The sequence below is a fragment of the Patella vulgata genome, chromosome 2 (genome assembly GCF_932274485.2).
Source record: "Patella vulgata chromosome 2, xgPatVulg1.2, whole genome shotgun sequence".
In the NCBI taxonomy this organism is placed as follows: Eukaryota; Metazoa; Mollusca; class Gastropoda; family Patellidae; genus Patella; species Patella vulgata.
The window spans coordinates 19,718,186-19,733,031 of NC_065880.2; the positions used below are offsets into that span (position 1 = coordinate 19,718,186).

Below are 14,846 nucleotides of genomic sequence, written 5' to 3' on the forward strand. Positions count from 1 at the left end.
TAAGAGCATTATTCAATTTTATTTAGGGATTTTAGTGATATGTGATTATGGTCCTTTGCTTTTCAATATGTTTTGAACCTAATTAGTATTGTACCGACTGTTCTTGACCTCTTTTGTTTAGCATTTTCGCAGAGTTATTGCTTTTAATGTAATATTTAAATAAATTATTTCAGATGATGAAGCTAGTTCTTGTTACTGTGGCAGTTTACTTGCTACAAGCCGTGTCTCTTTCAGAAGGTACGCCCATAATATAATACAATAGTCCTTGCTATCATTAACCTGGATTTGGCAATACTTCATATTCATGGTCTATAAACTGGACGATTCTGATCGACAGTTAAACTAATAGTAAAAAGGGTTAACGTTGCTTATTGTTTTATCATGAACATAGTGACATTATAATAATTTGAATTGTTTCAGGAGCAGGGTGCCAGAGAAGGGTATGTTACCATACAAACTGGTCACAGTACAGACCAGTAGGAGGAAAGTTTAAACCCAATAATATAGACCCTTCTCTGTGCAGTCACATCATATACGCCTTCGCCAAATTGGTGGGTAATAATTTAAAAGCCTTCGAATGGAATGACGAATCAACAGACTGGATGGTTGGTCTGTAAGTTTAATATGTCAACTATCTTTTCATAAAAAACAAACATTTTGCTTTACATACAGCAGATGTATTATGATGGGATATACATTGCTTTGTATGAATTGTGTTGATAAAAGAGGAAAAATATTACTAAATGAGCTGACTATGTGAACTATTATAACTTGGCTACTAAAATGTTGTTTTTTTTATTTTGCTCTTAGGTAATTTCCGTATTACAAATCTGTAATCATCAGTATCATAGCATGTCGTTTGATACTTTCAGATACGCGGAATTTACCAATTTAAAGAAGTCAAATCCTGGGTTAAAGACCATGTTGGGTGTTGGTGGGTGGAATATGGGATCAGGTCCATTTCATGCCATGGTTGCTACTGCTGCTGGCAGAAACGCTTTTGCCACCTCAACTGTTCAGTTCTTAAGAAAACGTAACTTCGACGGGCTGGATCTTGATTGGGAATATCCCGCTAACAGAGGAAGTCCTCCACAAGACAAAGGTTTATTTACAGAATTAGTTAAGGTTAGTTGATTTATACAACAATTCGTGACAGTAAACCAGTCCATTATATACACTAATCTAAAATAATCATTGACTCTCATAGGACACAAAACAAAACCACCGGGAGTATCAAATTTAGATGATTAAAAAAAACCCAATGAAACTAGTTCCAAGAAAAACTTTATCTATGAACTTCATTCTATGTGCTAAAGTCATTGGTGCGTTTTTGTTATTAATTTATCTGTTGAATTGTAGGAGATACAGGCTGCTTTCCGTGCTGATGCTCAACAATCTGGTAAACCTAAGCTAATTCTAAGTTCCGCGGTTGGCGCTGGAAAAGATAAAATAGATACTGCATATGATGTCCCAGCAATATCCAAGTAAGTTGATCAACGGTGTTTAAAGTAAATGGCATTCGAAGGCATATTATCTCGGTAATTACCCGAGTTTTTAGAATATAGTGTGTATCCTTTTTATTCGAATTTTTTTATGAAAATATTGATTATAGTAACTGTTACCGATGAAACCGATTGCAGGATCTGTATCGATATGTTTATTAAATGTATTGACCATCAAGATTCCATATTTCCTTAACCACTGTAATATAAGATGATGTTGTTTTTGTTTGTTTTTTTCTTTAATTTTAGAGAATTAGATTTCATTAATCTGATGACCTATGATCTTCATGGAAGTTGGGAGTCATTCACTGGTCATAATGCACCACTGTATGCTAGATCAGATGAAAAAGGCGACCAAGCTCTGTTGAACGTGGTAAGTTTATAGGACGATTATTTGGGTGCTGTTGTGTCAAGTTAATGTATGTAAAATGATTAATATAAGACACTACCACTTGAACAATACCATAAATATCTCTATTTTTTCATTTTATCCATCAAAACCAACACTCCATTTCCATGATCCGTTATCTATGCATATGTTAAATATTATCCACTCCTATATATTTTATCGTTTATTTGGCCTTCATATTTTAGAAGTTAACTCGGTGCTGTATTAATAAAGGGAGAGAAACATTGTAGGTACCAGTCGTTTAGTCTTTATTGTTTTGAAAAAAACAGGTTTAAATAGCTGTTCAGGGTTCATTTTACAGATTTTTCTATGGAATGTTTCAGTTCAAATTTCAATTCTTGAAGGGAGTATTATCAACTCATATCGATATTCATGGTCTAAATGTTTTTCGAAAAGATGTATTTATAATGGTATCTGTCTTTTATTGTACATTCACGTTAATTTTAGGATTGGGCAGCAAGGTATTGGGTGCAAAAAGGAGCACCAAAAAATAAGATTAATGTAGGAATTGATCTTTATGGACGAGCATTTACTTTAAAAGATCCTAACCACAGTCTTCCCGGTGATCCAACAAGCGGTCCAGGACATGCTGGTAAATTTACCCGAGAAGCTGGATTCCTGAGCTACTATGAGGTTATTATATATTCCTGTATTAAAACAAGCGATTCTGATCACATTGACCTTCTCGTCAGTCATCTAAAACCACTTCCTTGGTAAAGTTAAATGTGTAATTGTCATATTATTAACATCGTCACCAAATTAGATTGGCATCAGACCGGACGTACCATAAAGGAGTATCAAAGAACGGTTAACAACCTGTTCAAACACGAACGTTATTACATAATTATATCTACATGCATACCAAGTTGTGGGTATAGTAGTAGTAGTAGCAGATCTTGGGGAAGATCAGGAAAGATTAAGAATTTTATGTATTAAGTATTTTGCACAGGAATATGACAGAAATTACTAATTATTCTTTTACACTACAAATATAAAATATAAAATTATTTATAATATCGGTTATGTTTTATTCAGATTTGTGATATCAAGAAGTCCGGCGGTCAAGTGCACAGGATAAAAGAACAGGATGTACCTTATATTGTAAAAGGTGATCAATGGATTGGTTATGACGATACTACTAGTATTAGAGAAAAGGTAACAACTTGCTTTAATATAGATGTCCAACCAGATGATAAACCACAATATGATGTTTGATGACACAATATTAAGTTAAATTGGCATAATAAATTAGTAATCAAGGTGTACAGAGTCTGTAATGGACATTTCAGGATCTATTAGTGTTTTCACGAATGCACACAAGAAATACTAGATTTCGAATGTTCTAGGCTAAAGATTAGGGGGTGGGGTTAATTATATAGTAGCGTATAAAGCTTTACAGACTGGAACGATGTGGAGATAATCTGAGAAACGCATTACGCTCATCGCATTATGTACACATATATATATTTCAGCACAAAGTATTTTATACTCATTATTGTTTTCGTACTAAAACATGTGGATTACTAGCCTTAGGCCTGATTTACATGCGTTTCGGTTCGCGTTTTCAAGGGTTACATGGAAACGGTCCCATATCATTCGTATTGGACCAACCGAAAACGCATACATGGAAGACGGGCTGTATACTAGTCCGTATAGTTATTTTTGTGGGAAGAAATTTAAACGTGTCATGGCTAACAGACGAATGAATTGATCTGAAAACACTTATTTGTTGAAAAGGCTCGATATGTTAAAGACAATGGTTTTGGTGGTGTCATGGTTTGGGCATTGGATCTGGATGATTTCCAAGGAACATGTGGAGAAGGCAAATATCCTCTTATGAAAGCTGTTAATGATGAATGTAATACTCCGTCTACCGGAAATCAGTGAGTGTAGTTTTCAACTTAGATTTTTGAAAAATACGACTTCCGCAACATATCAATAAGAAACGTTTTACGCCATGACAATGCCAGACGCCGTTTCATTTCTTGTACACGCCTGATATTTTACAAATAATTTGAAAGATATCATTTGGCTTTCCTTAAAAATCAAGAATTGTCTTTAAGTATTTATCTAGAGCTAATGGAATTGTGACAGTTTTCCAAAAGCCACCATTATTGATGGTATCGTAGGGCATGTGGATGCGGATTTGAAGTTGATTTGTAACAAAAAGCATGCCATTTCCAGATTATTCTGTTAAACCAACAGTTTTATAGAACCGCTTCGTCAAGAACCGTCCAGCTAAACATTAAACACTGAACAAACATGTTGGCATTATATCTACCGTTTACCTAAACACGGAATGCATTGAACAAATCATGTTGGTCAGTATCGTGTGCCATTAAATATGGTAACTCCCATCGAAGGAAACATTTTACTCATATTATATGGATCGAAGGGCGTTATTTGTTTAAAATGAAAATAACTAGGACGATTTACGTATATTTACTGTACGCCGCCATTTTGAAATCATGTGTTTTTTCTTTGATTTGGTGTTTTTTTTCTAATTTGGGCGCAGCCCATTACAAACACGAAACTTTAGCTACACAAATCTCTTTTATGTTTATTATTTATTTGAATGAATGTACTCCCGATCCTAACAAAAATGAAATGCGCTATACTATTGAAGATGTGTATAATCCAAATACGTGTATACAAAATAAATACGTATTTACAAAATAATTGCTTAACATTTTAGCTAAATAATTTATTGAATAATATATTAATTTAAATCTATTATAGTCAACATAATACACCACGTCCAAATGTCGTTGTAACAGTTGGCCCCCAAATAACTCAACGTAAGTATTAATTTAATGTAAACACACTTTCAGGTTTTGATTTCTTTATCATAGAATATTCACAAACAAAATTTATTTTGTCCATAAATTTTAATTTTTATCGCCTATCTAATAATTGTAGAAAAAATGAATAACTTTAAATATTTGATCCCTATTTGATTTACCATTTATGAGTCAGTACCTTTAATAAATATCGGTTGTACATTATTTGTCATGATAACAATTATGGAATTCTTCATTATAATAATTATGGTATTTTTCATTATAATAATTATGGTATTTTTCATGGCATTTTTCATTATAATAATTATGGGGGGGGGGGGGGGTGGATGGCTGAATGGTTAGCGTGCGCGCGCTGTATCATAAAGTCTGTCATTGAGTCGACTGGCGTGGTTTCGAATCCCCGGTTGTACGTGACAAGGAGTAGGGTCGCCTGTCCAACCTCGTGGGTTTTCTCCGGGTCCTCCGGTTTCCTCCCATTGCTAAAGACCCCTATGCGCAAGCGAATTCTTGAAATAAAATTAAACCATATGTTAGTCCCGAAATGACCTAGTTGTGTCGAGTGGACGTTAAACCCCATGTCTCTCTCTCTCTCTTATAATAATTATGGTATTTTTTATTATAATAATTAAGGTATTTGTCTTAATATGTATGTTGTAAATATTTAAAATGGAAAGCATGATTTCATAAATCAGTATACTTTTAAATGCATAATTCCCCATGTATTCCACTTATTTTTTCAGCAACCAATCATCATGTTGATCACTCCACAGATTTTTCTTGTATTAACAAACCCGATGGTTTTTATCCCAGCGCTACGTCATGTGAACATTATTACATTTGTACTACCGGTAACAGCTTCAGGTAGGTTTCATAATGATGAAAATAATGGGTTCATATTTGTAATGCATTACGAAATGTCTGACTCTTTCACTATTATTTCTGATGGGTGATCAGAAAGACACGGACCTGATTGTTTTTGGACCAAGCGCTACTAATCTTGTTGTTTGTAGTGGGTTCTTGGTTTGTTCTTTTTCTTCTTCTTGATGAGCGACCCTCTTCGAAAAAATCCCAGATCTCCGGTAACTCAAGTACGATCGACATGAAACTTGATTTCGAGATGACGGCGATCGCACCAAGCTCGGTTTCTGGTAAACTGGTCCTTCTTGCTATTAAAAATGCAAACATCTTAAAACAATATTAGATAAATGGGGTTAATAATGCATTATTGTTTTGTCGTTATATATGAATAAATATACATAGCAACGAATATCTACAATAAACATTTGTTCTGTTTTCTATAAATTGTTTTAGTGTTGCGTGTGCACAAGGATTGGTATTTAACCCTAATACAAGATTCTGTGATTGGCCAAAGAATTATCAATGTACTACAGGTGGACAGGTGACTCAACCTGTTAACCATGTTACTCCAGTACCCCAAACACAACGACCTGTTGGCACAGTGACACATTCAACTTCAGTATTAAGTAAGTCCATCCTTGCAGTATATATGTTATATGATGTGAAATGAGTGTTCTGTATCACAATACTATCGCATTCTGAAAAAAGCTTTCAATAACCTCAGACGTTAATTTATAAATATTGAAATGTAAATGTGTCGGAATGTTTCGCTTGTGCCTAACTAGCACACCTACAGTCTACTGGCCAATCAAATAGTTTAAATCGTGAGGTTTTCTTACTTTCTGATACACCAAACGCAGTATTAAATCTCGTCGTAGCTGCTATTCATAGTTTTTCTGTATATGAACATATTCAATCTCGTTTGATTTAAATATTTGTAGACCTATCATATTTAGAAACAAATATGTCTATCAGTCTAGCAAGACCCGGGTTGACGTTTCATAAAAAATGCAATCTAAAAATTGTGAAATAAGATCATTATGTTTATGCTGTGGAATAGAACCCTGTATGAAACTATTATTAAAATTGTTATGGGGGTGGGGGGGACATTGTATGATTCTAGTATTAAACATGAGTTTTGTATTTCAGATGAATCTAACTATTGTAAAGATAAATCAGATGGAATAATGAAAGATCCTATGGACCCATGTAATGCTTTCTTTGAGTGCGCTAATGGTATAACCTACAAAATATCCTGTCCACCAGGAACTAAGTTTAGAGAAGATATAAAACTGTGTGACATGCCCCAAAACGTCCAAGGATGTTAAATAAATATTTTTAGAAATGCAAAATGTATTTTGGGTCATTATGATGTCCTTTGCTTTAGCCAACATGTACATGCATATTGCCATCGCCCATGTTCGCCCGTCCGGATAATTTCTCGTAATGGCTATGTCCAGCGAAAATTCTTGAGATTGATACTTTCTAAAACTTAGACATAAACACGGACGAACTCCATATAAATTTAGGTACTAAGTTTGTTGCTGCCATCGAAATTGTAGAGAATCTTATCGTCGGGCAATAATTTCTCTCTCATTGAAATCTTACTTCCATCGCTCTGTTTCTAAGATTTTGCTCTCAAAACCCTTTGGATTTTCAATGAATCCGTCGAATTCTGGTTTATTATTTGTGGTCTTATTTTCCCCTCCCCTTTACTGGAAAAAAAATCCAATTGTTCAAGAATATTCAACATTTTGGTTTTTTTTTTTCAAACCAACCAGACAGGTCATTACACCAAGGTCAATATATAATGCTGGTAAAAGAGATATTTAGGAACAATATTTAGCATATTTGGTGGGGTTTTTGTTTTGTCTTTTTCAAGATAATGAAATATTTTAGATATTACTCAATTAATTTAGTAATAGCAAACGATGCGGCCTTAAATCGGGTAAAAAGATGCTCAATCAACGGCTTGTGTTAGCACGCCGCCCGGAGCTATTTAGTATTGGCCTTATTGACCTTGTATATTCCTCAGTCCTGCATTTTGAAATGAAATGGGGTTTAACGTCCTACTGTTCTGCTCCTAAACTGGGCTAATGAAGACGGGCATACGCCATAATGTGTGCTATGAGGAAAATTTTGCCCGGGCAGCAGCGCTACGGCCTACTCTTATATCGAATTCCAACTGCCAAGGGATCTTTCACGTGCACGCCAATATGTACACGGGACCTCGGTTTTTCGTCCCATCCGAACGACTAGACAGCTGTCTTTGTCAGGCCCTCCGTCCTGCATTTTGAACATCCCACAAAAGTTGCATATTATGCCCCTATGGAGTAAATCTGGAGTAATTGATCCCAATATTGTTCCTCTGTAATAGTGTCTATAATCTCAGAATCAATTGATATCAATGATGTTTGACTGGACTGTGAAGTTTTATTGTTGTATTTCTAAATTATTTACTTTGACTAGATTATTATTCATTAATAAATAAGGGTGCCATGATTCATACGATACCACCCATTCTATTGCTAGACGTTTGTTCACCAACGTTCATAATTTTATATCATACCAAGTCATTCAGAACAATTTACGATGTTTATGGCACCAACCTCAGACAAATAAACCATACAGTTTCTATTCATTTAAAGGGGTATTATTGGAGATTAGATTAAGAGTTGACAGTTCTCGCTATAATAGTTGAAAAATAGATAACGTAAATAGAATATGCTGAAAATTTCAGTCAAATTGCTCCACTCTGAACCGAGATATTAGCTTTTAAATTTTTGGCTAGCCTCGATCATCATTACTAAAGTCGGTACCATATAAAAACAAAGTCTCGATTATCCACCTTTACATTTAATTTTTAAAAAAAATGTATTCCAATCCGCTATCGAGAGCTAATTATGGTCTGGATAAGTTAATTAGTGTCTAATTGATAATTTAGATAATATTTCAGGCTTAAAGAGAAACCTGGAATAGACAGATTTAGTTCTTGCATAATGTATGTTTAAGTAGTTAAAGGAACCGTGTGTAAAATTCTTCTTGAAATCTTGGGATCCAGGCGACGTTTCCAACACCCGCATATTATAGTGTCTAGATAACAAAGTATATTTAAGCAAATGATTATTACTATTAAACAATTAAAGTGACTCTTTCTGAAAGATAAAATAATTTAGGGTCAGCCTTAACTTGTCAGAAAAATCAATTTCTGTGTTTTATTGAGGTTTGGTTTGTCTATAGATACACTGTGATATCTGAGACTACTTCATTGATTTGAAATCTGGAAGGGGGGTGGGGTGGATGGCCGAATGGTTAGCACGCGCGCGCTGTATTATACGGTCTGTCATTGAGTCAACTGGCGGGGTTTCGATTCCCCGGTTGTACGTGACAAGGAGTAGAGTCGCCTGTCCAACCTCGTGGGTTTTCTCCGGGTCCTCCGGTTTCATCCCACTGCTAAAGACCCTACGCGCAAGCGAATGATTGAAATAAAATTGAACCATGTGTTAGTCCCGAAATGACCTAGTTTGTGTTGAGTGGACGTTAAACCCCATTTCTCTCTCGCTCTCTCTCGCTCTCTCTCCTTCTCTCTCTCTCTCTCTCTGAAATCTGGAAAGCAGTAGTCGACGCGACTGTCTTGTACCCATCGGTACAAATACTGATGAGGTAAAGTATTGTGATGTGTTGAAATGACACTGCACCCCAAGGAGTGTACATAATAATTGTTTAAGAATTATTACTGATGTTAACTTAATAAAACGATAAATGAATAATGATGACGCCTCAAACCATCCATCATACCATTAATTGGTCAATTTTTTGTCCTCCTGGTGAAATTTAAATATATTTTGAAAGACAGACGGATTTCCGTGTTGTGACAAAAAAAACATACCAATGAACTGGATATATCTTATAATCTCACGACAGCCGTTTGTAAACTTTACAAACAATTTATAGGTTTTGTTGTACCGCTTGTTTTGCCTTTCCTTTATTTGTATATCTCAAACTAAATCACATTGTCATCGTAAGTTTTCACACATAAAATGTTAGCAAAAGGAACTGAGGGTAATTTTACGATTTGACTTTGAATGTTATTTTTTTAAAAAAAAATAGCAAGCTAGATCGAGTAACTTTATTCTAAGATAAAACTAAAAAAAAAACAATACATGATTGAAGATCTTCAACTGTATTTAGATATAAATGTTTGGATTTGAATCTCTAATCACTTAACATTTAGATCTGACACGACATGAGGGGCGTGGTTAGTACTCAAAACATAGAGGTACGCATTAGTATTTTAGAACTGTCCCACAAACTTTGAAAATAAAGTAAAGCGTAAACATTCGTTTTTTACAAATCACTTGCAGCAGGTTAACATTTCAAGCCAAAGCGTCTTCAAAGACAACTATAATTTAAAAAATGAAAGGGACAGGCTTGTATAGGATTATGGAAATAGGGGATTACGGTCAGTAGCCACTCCCCTTCTGTTGTCTTTAAGAAGATGTCGCAATACTGCTCTTCGCCCTTATTCCTTCACATTTCTTCTAAAATGAAGGGTCATAAACTATTGCTAGCGATTTCTATTGTCGCTGCACTCTGCTATTCAGGTAAGAATAAACTTTTTGTGTTATTAAAAATGATATTTTCAATACCGTTGGTACATAGCATAAATTGTGCTGAATGGAATGAAGACAACTTAAGCACGGGAGGCGCCGTAAAATAAACAAAACTTAAAACCTCTACTTAAATAGAACATTGAATTATGTAAGACCAGAGTTACAATATAACAAATATTATATAACTGTTAATGTATCTATCTTAGAAATGCCAAGTAAAAAATCCCAAATCATTTCATTGGCTATTTCAGCAAAGGCTCAGAAGTTGAAAGTTGTTTGTTATTATGCTAACTGGTCTCAATATCGAGCTGGTAGTGGTAAATTCCTTCCCGAAGATATCAACCCAAAACTCTGCACCCACATCATCTTTGCTTTTGCTAAATTGTCTGGCAACCTATTAGAAACTACAGAATGGAACGACAACAGTTGGAATTATCCTCGCGGTTTGTAAGTAAACCATTGTTTTATAAAGGCTATCCAGTTTTATAAAACTATTATATCTCACCCCTTATGAGTATGAAGATATTGAGAAAATTGCACAAACCTTTATCAAATATATTATCCAGATATTTTCCCACTTTTATTGCAAGGTAATATGTATATATCAGTTACATCAGTTGTTCCATGATTGTACCCCACCTGTCCATTCTATTCCAATTTATTTCACTGCCAAAGATCACTAAAGGAAGAGTTTTAAAACGATGAAATGGGTATGAAGATATTAATAATGTATTTTATAACAAATATATTAACTGTATACATGTATTAAACACACTATCACCAACTTAATTTTATATCATATAATAAATTATATGAGATTTTATTTATCAATCAATACGATTCTTCAACGAGAAATCAGGAACGGCAAATCCGACTGTCTTTCCAATAGTAAGTGGAAGAGATAGTGCTGTAGATATCATCAGTAAGGTCATGCTGTAAGAATATGATATATATATTGTACAGATATCAACGAACCCTCGACTTAAAAAAGTTGAATCCCTCCCTGAAGGTAATGTTGGCTGTCGGAGGTTGGAATGAAGGTGTGGACGCTTTTTCGGCCATGGTGTCAACTTGGGGTAATCGACAGGAATTCATTAGAACCAGTATTCAATATTTGAGAGATATTGGTTTTGATGGATTAGATTTGGATTGGGAGTTTCCGGCTTACAGAGGCAGCCCAGCTATAGATAAACAAAGGTTTCAATTTCTAGTAGATGTAAGTGATAATTCTTACTATAATTGTATGCAATTGTATTATCAAGATTCGTTATCGATCTAAAGCAAACTTTTCAGCAAGAGTTACTTCCATCATCCAGGCGCTTGCGATATATAGTACGGTACACCATAGGAATGGAATGACTGTGTCGAGATACTATTAAAGGAGAAATGAAATCTGCATGGTTTCCATAATATGGTAATCTTCTAATGATTCATTTTCAGGAATTGAGGATGGAATTTGAAAAAGATGCTACTAAAACAGGATATGACAGACTGATATTATCTGCTGCCGTATCAGCAACACCTAGTGTTATTGATGGTGGTTATGAAGTACCTACTATAGGAAAGTAAGTTAATTTACCTATTGTTTACATGTTTTATTTTACTTTGTAGATCGTAATAGATCGCATCTGAAATTTGTTTTTGATTTTCAGGAGTTTGGATATGATCAATTTGATGGCATATGATATGCACGGATCCTGGGATACACAGACTGCACATAATGCTCCCCTTTATCCATGGAAAGGAGATCCAACTCCAGCATTTACAGTGGTAAGACATGTACATGATATATAAGTTTCTCTATTCATTATGCTGAAATATCAGATACTATGTTGTATCACTGCACCCTCAATATATATTTTAATATTCTATTAAGGATTATGCTGCTAGATATTGGGTTGAAAAGGGTATGCCGAGAGAAAAAATCGTTGTTGGTATGCCGATGTATGGAAATACTTATACCCTGGCTAGTCGGTATAATTCGGGTTTAGGAGCACCAGTTACAGGAGGTGGGACGAAAAGAGCATACTCAGGTGTATCTGGAACCATTTTATACTATGAGGTAAGACATTGTCAATCTGTCTAAAATACACGCTTCATTAAATCTCTGTCTTTTCATAATATCCATAATGAGAGTATCGGATATATTATAGATTCGTATAAAACAAAGAACAAAAACAAAAATTATGTACTATTATTTTATATATATATAGGTATATATGTTTGAATATACATATTTTATGCAATATTAGGTTTGTTGTATTTTTGGATTTTATTACGACTTGTAGATATGTGAAAGTATATATGGTAGTTATAGAACTGTACGAAATTATGATATGCAGACACCATATGCTACAGCTGGTGATCAATGGGTTGGCTTTGATGATGAAAAAAGTTTGGCTACTAAGGTAAACGGTTCATTTATATTTCACAAGATGACAAAACTTTGTCTCTCATAAAAATCAACCTTCTATGTCTCGAACGCTAACAATCAAAGGTACAGCGAAGAATGCTACGATCAAACAAGAACTAGGCGGCCTGGTCGTATCTAGGACCAGAAAATTGAGTGTCAGTTTTTGGAAATTATGGCCAAACAAATTATGAATATTTAAAATTCTTAAATATTTTTAGATGGATTGGGTGATATCAGAAGGATATGGTGGAGCTATGATCTGGGCTATAGACTTGGATGATTTTAGTGGTGGTTTTTGTGGAAAAGTATATCCTCTATTATCTGTTATCAGTAATTGTTTAATCTATGGAAAAGGGTAAGATATATGTTTTTTACCATTAATATTTATTTGTTTATTTTTTCCATAAGAGCTTCATTCGATCTGATAATCAAATGCAGATCAAATTACATTATTCTACTGATTCATTTTTAGTTCAAATACATGTCGAAGAAAAGATTCGCCAGCAACTCAAAAACCTTGGAATCTCCTAACCACGAAAAAGCCATGGGTTGCACCAACCACAAAAAAGCCATGGGTTGCACCAACCACAAAAAAGCCATGGGTTGCACCAACTACCACACCTAAGCCTTATGAACCATCAACAGCTAAACCATCTTGGGGTACGTAATCACTTATTTAATTTCTATTACATCTTATTTTATCTATTGGTAATGTAGTGTAGAGATTTAATCTTGTTTCATCACTGAAAAGCAAGGTTGCGCCAACTACCACACATAAACCATGATCCATCAACAGCTAAACCATCTTGGGGTACGTAATCACTGTTATAATTTCTATTACATCTGATGTTTTCTATTGGTAATGCACCGTAGAGATTTAATGTTGTGCAACCAGGCCGACAATTTGCCGTACCGTGCACTTTGGTCATGATTTATTCACTTTCTTTAGTAATTGTTAAAAAAAAAGTCGCCAACGAAATATATCCCTATTAAATCTATTCTTTAATCCCAAGATAACTTAATGGACTAGAGATGTCAACCAGCGGTGTACTATAACAAAATCTGTCGATCACTGAAATCATTCAATAATAGAATATTTCTTTATTTAAAGGACTTTTAAGATGTAGTATATAAGATTGAGATACATGACTGGTCGGTCTAGAAATAAGAGTTCATAATGCTAAATGAATATATTGAAAACTTCATTCAAATTACTTTATTCTGAGTGAAGTCATCATTTTTGGGAGTTCCGACAATATGTGACATTTCTTGTTTATTATCGCACGGTACTGGGTATTAGAGCCATAGCCTCGCTTCTCCATTTTTAAATTGAATCATTAAAGGGTCGAAGTGATCTAATCTACTTAAAACCGGAGCCATCCGATGGCCTAGTGGAGTTTTTGAAGCCAAAATAAAGACCTACAATAGGCAGATTTAGCTCGTACATAATGCACCTGTAAGCTACATACTACAGTGAAAAAAGTTGATAAAATATTTGTATAGACTTTTATCTGCTTCAATTCATTGTAATTCATTGCATTCAGTTTACTGTATTTTCCTCTTTATTAAACAGATTTTTGGTGCCCCTGGACTCCTGGTTTGTATGCTGATCCCCGAAACTGTAAGAAATTCCATGTTTGTTTTAATGGCAAAGATTACGTGTTTACATGTCCGGCAGGGAACGGATTCAACTCCCAAACTAAATCCTGCAGTCGTATGCAATGTTAATAAATTCATGTTTAATTAACTAGAAGAAAAGATAGATTTTAAAGAATTTTTACTTTAAGAATCTTTATTATGTGATGTGTAAATATGAAAGACGAGGCAATTGTTTTAAATATATTTAATATATACCAGTCTATTTGTAAATAAATGTGATAAATATATTATGGAATTGTGTGGCAAAGTTAATAAATATGTATAAATATGTGAATTATTTCGTATTTGAATTCCTATGAAATATTTTCATTATTTTCCTGTATTTATCAATCTAGAATTATATTAAAAGAAATAGTCTGCCTTACAATGGCTTACCATGGAGAATTCTTTCGAGTATAATATTAGTTTTACAGTCGCTAGGGACTGATAAATGAATAATTTACTAATGATTTGATTTACATCAATAACGCCAAACGGTAATGAAACGGTGGTGACTTCTTGCTGGGGGCAAATTATTAACGTCTAAAGCGACTGACACTGGGCTATACACCATCTCAACTTCAATCTCCATTCAAGGGAGTTGATGAGACA

General features: G+C 34.4%; 2 protein-coding genes across 2 annotated transcripts; both read left to right on the forward strand.

Annotated features, from left to right (window-relative positions):
- Window positions 1-173: 173 nt before the first annotated feature.
- On the forward strand, window positions 174-6,922 carry LOC126812074 (chitotriosidase-1). The gene is made up of 12 exons (XM_050538252.1): window positions 174-237; window positions 421-613; window positions 873-1,125; window positions 1,360-1,484; window positions 1,752-1,875; window positions 2,359-2,544; window positions 2,947-3,066; window positions 3,649-3,794; window positions 4,651-4,709; window positions 5,453-5,573; window positions 6,024-6,196; window positions 6,720-6,922. The coding sequence occupies exons 1-12, from the start codon at window positions 174-176 to the stop codon at window positions 6,896-6,898; spliced, it is 1,743 nt and encodes a 580-aa protein (XP_050394209.1). The 3' UTR covers window positions 6,899-6,922.
- Window positions 6,923-10,391: 3,469 nt separating this feature from the next.
- Window positions 10,392-14,447, forward strand: LOC126809670 (chitinase-3-like protein 1). Its single transcript, XM_056098976.1, has 9 exons — window positions 10,392-10,630; window positions 11,147-11,399; window positions 11,624-11,748; window positions 11,836-11,953; window positions 12,060-12,245; window positions 12,472-12,591; window positions 12,815-12,951; window positions 13,069-13,256; window positions 14,170-14,447. Exons 1-9 carry the CDS (start codon window positions 10,392-10,394, stop codon window positions 14,322-14,324), a joined length of 1,521 nt encoding a protein of 506 aa, XP_055954951.1. The 3' UTR covers window positions 14,325-14,447.
- The last annotated feature ends 399 nt before the right edge of the window (window positions 14,448-14,846 follow it).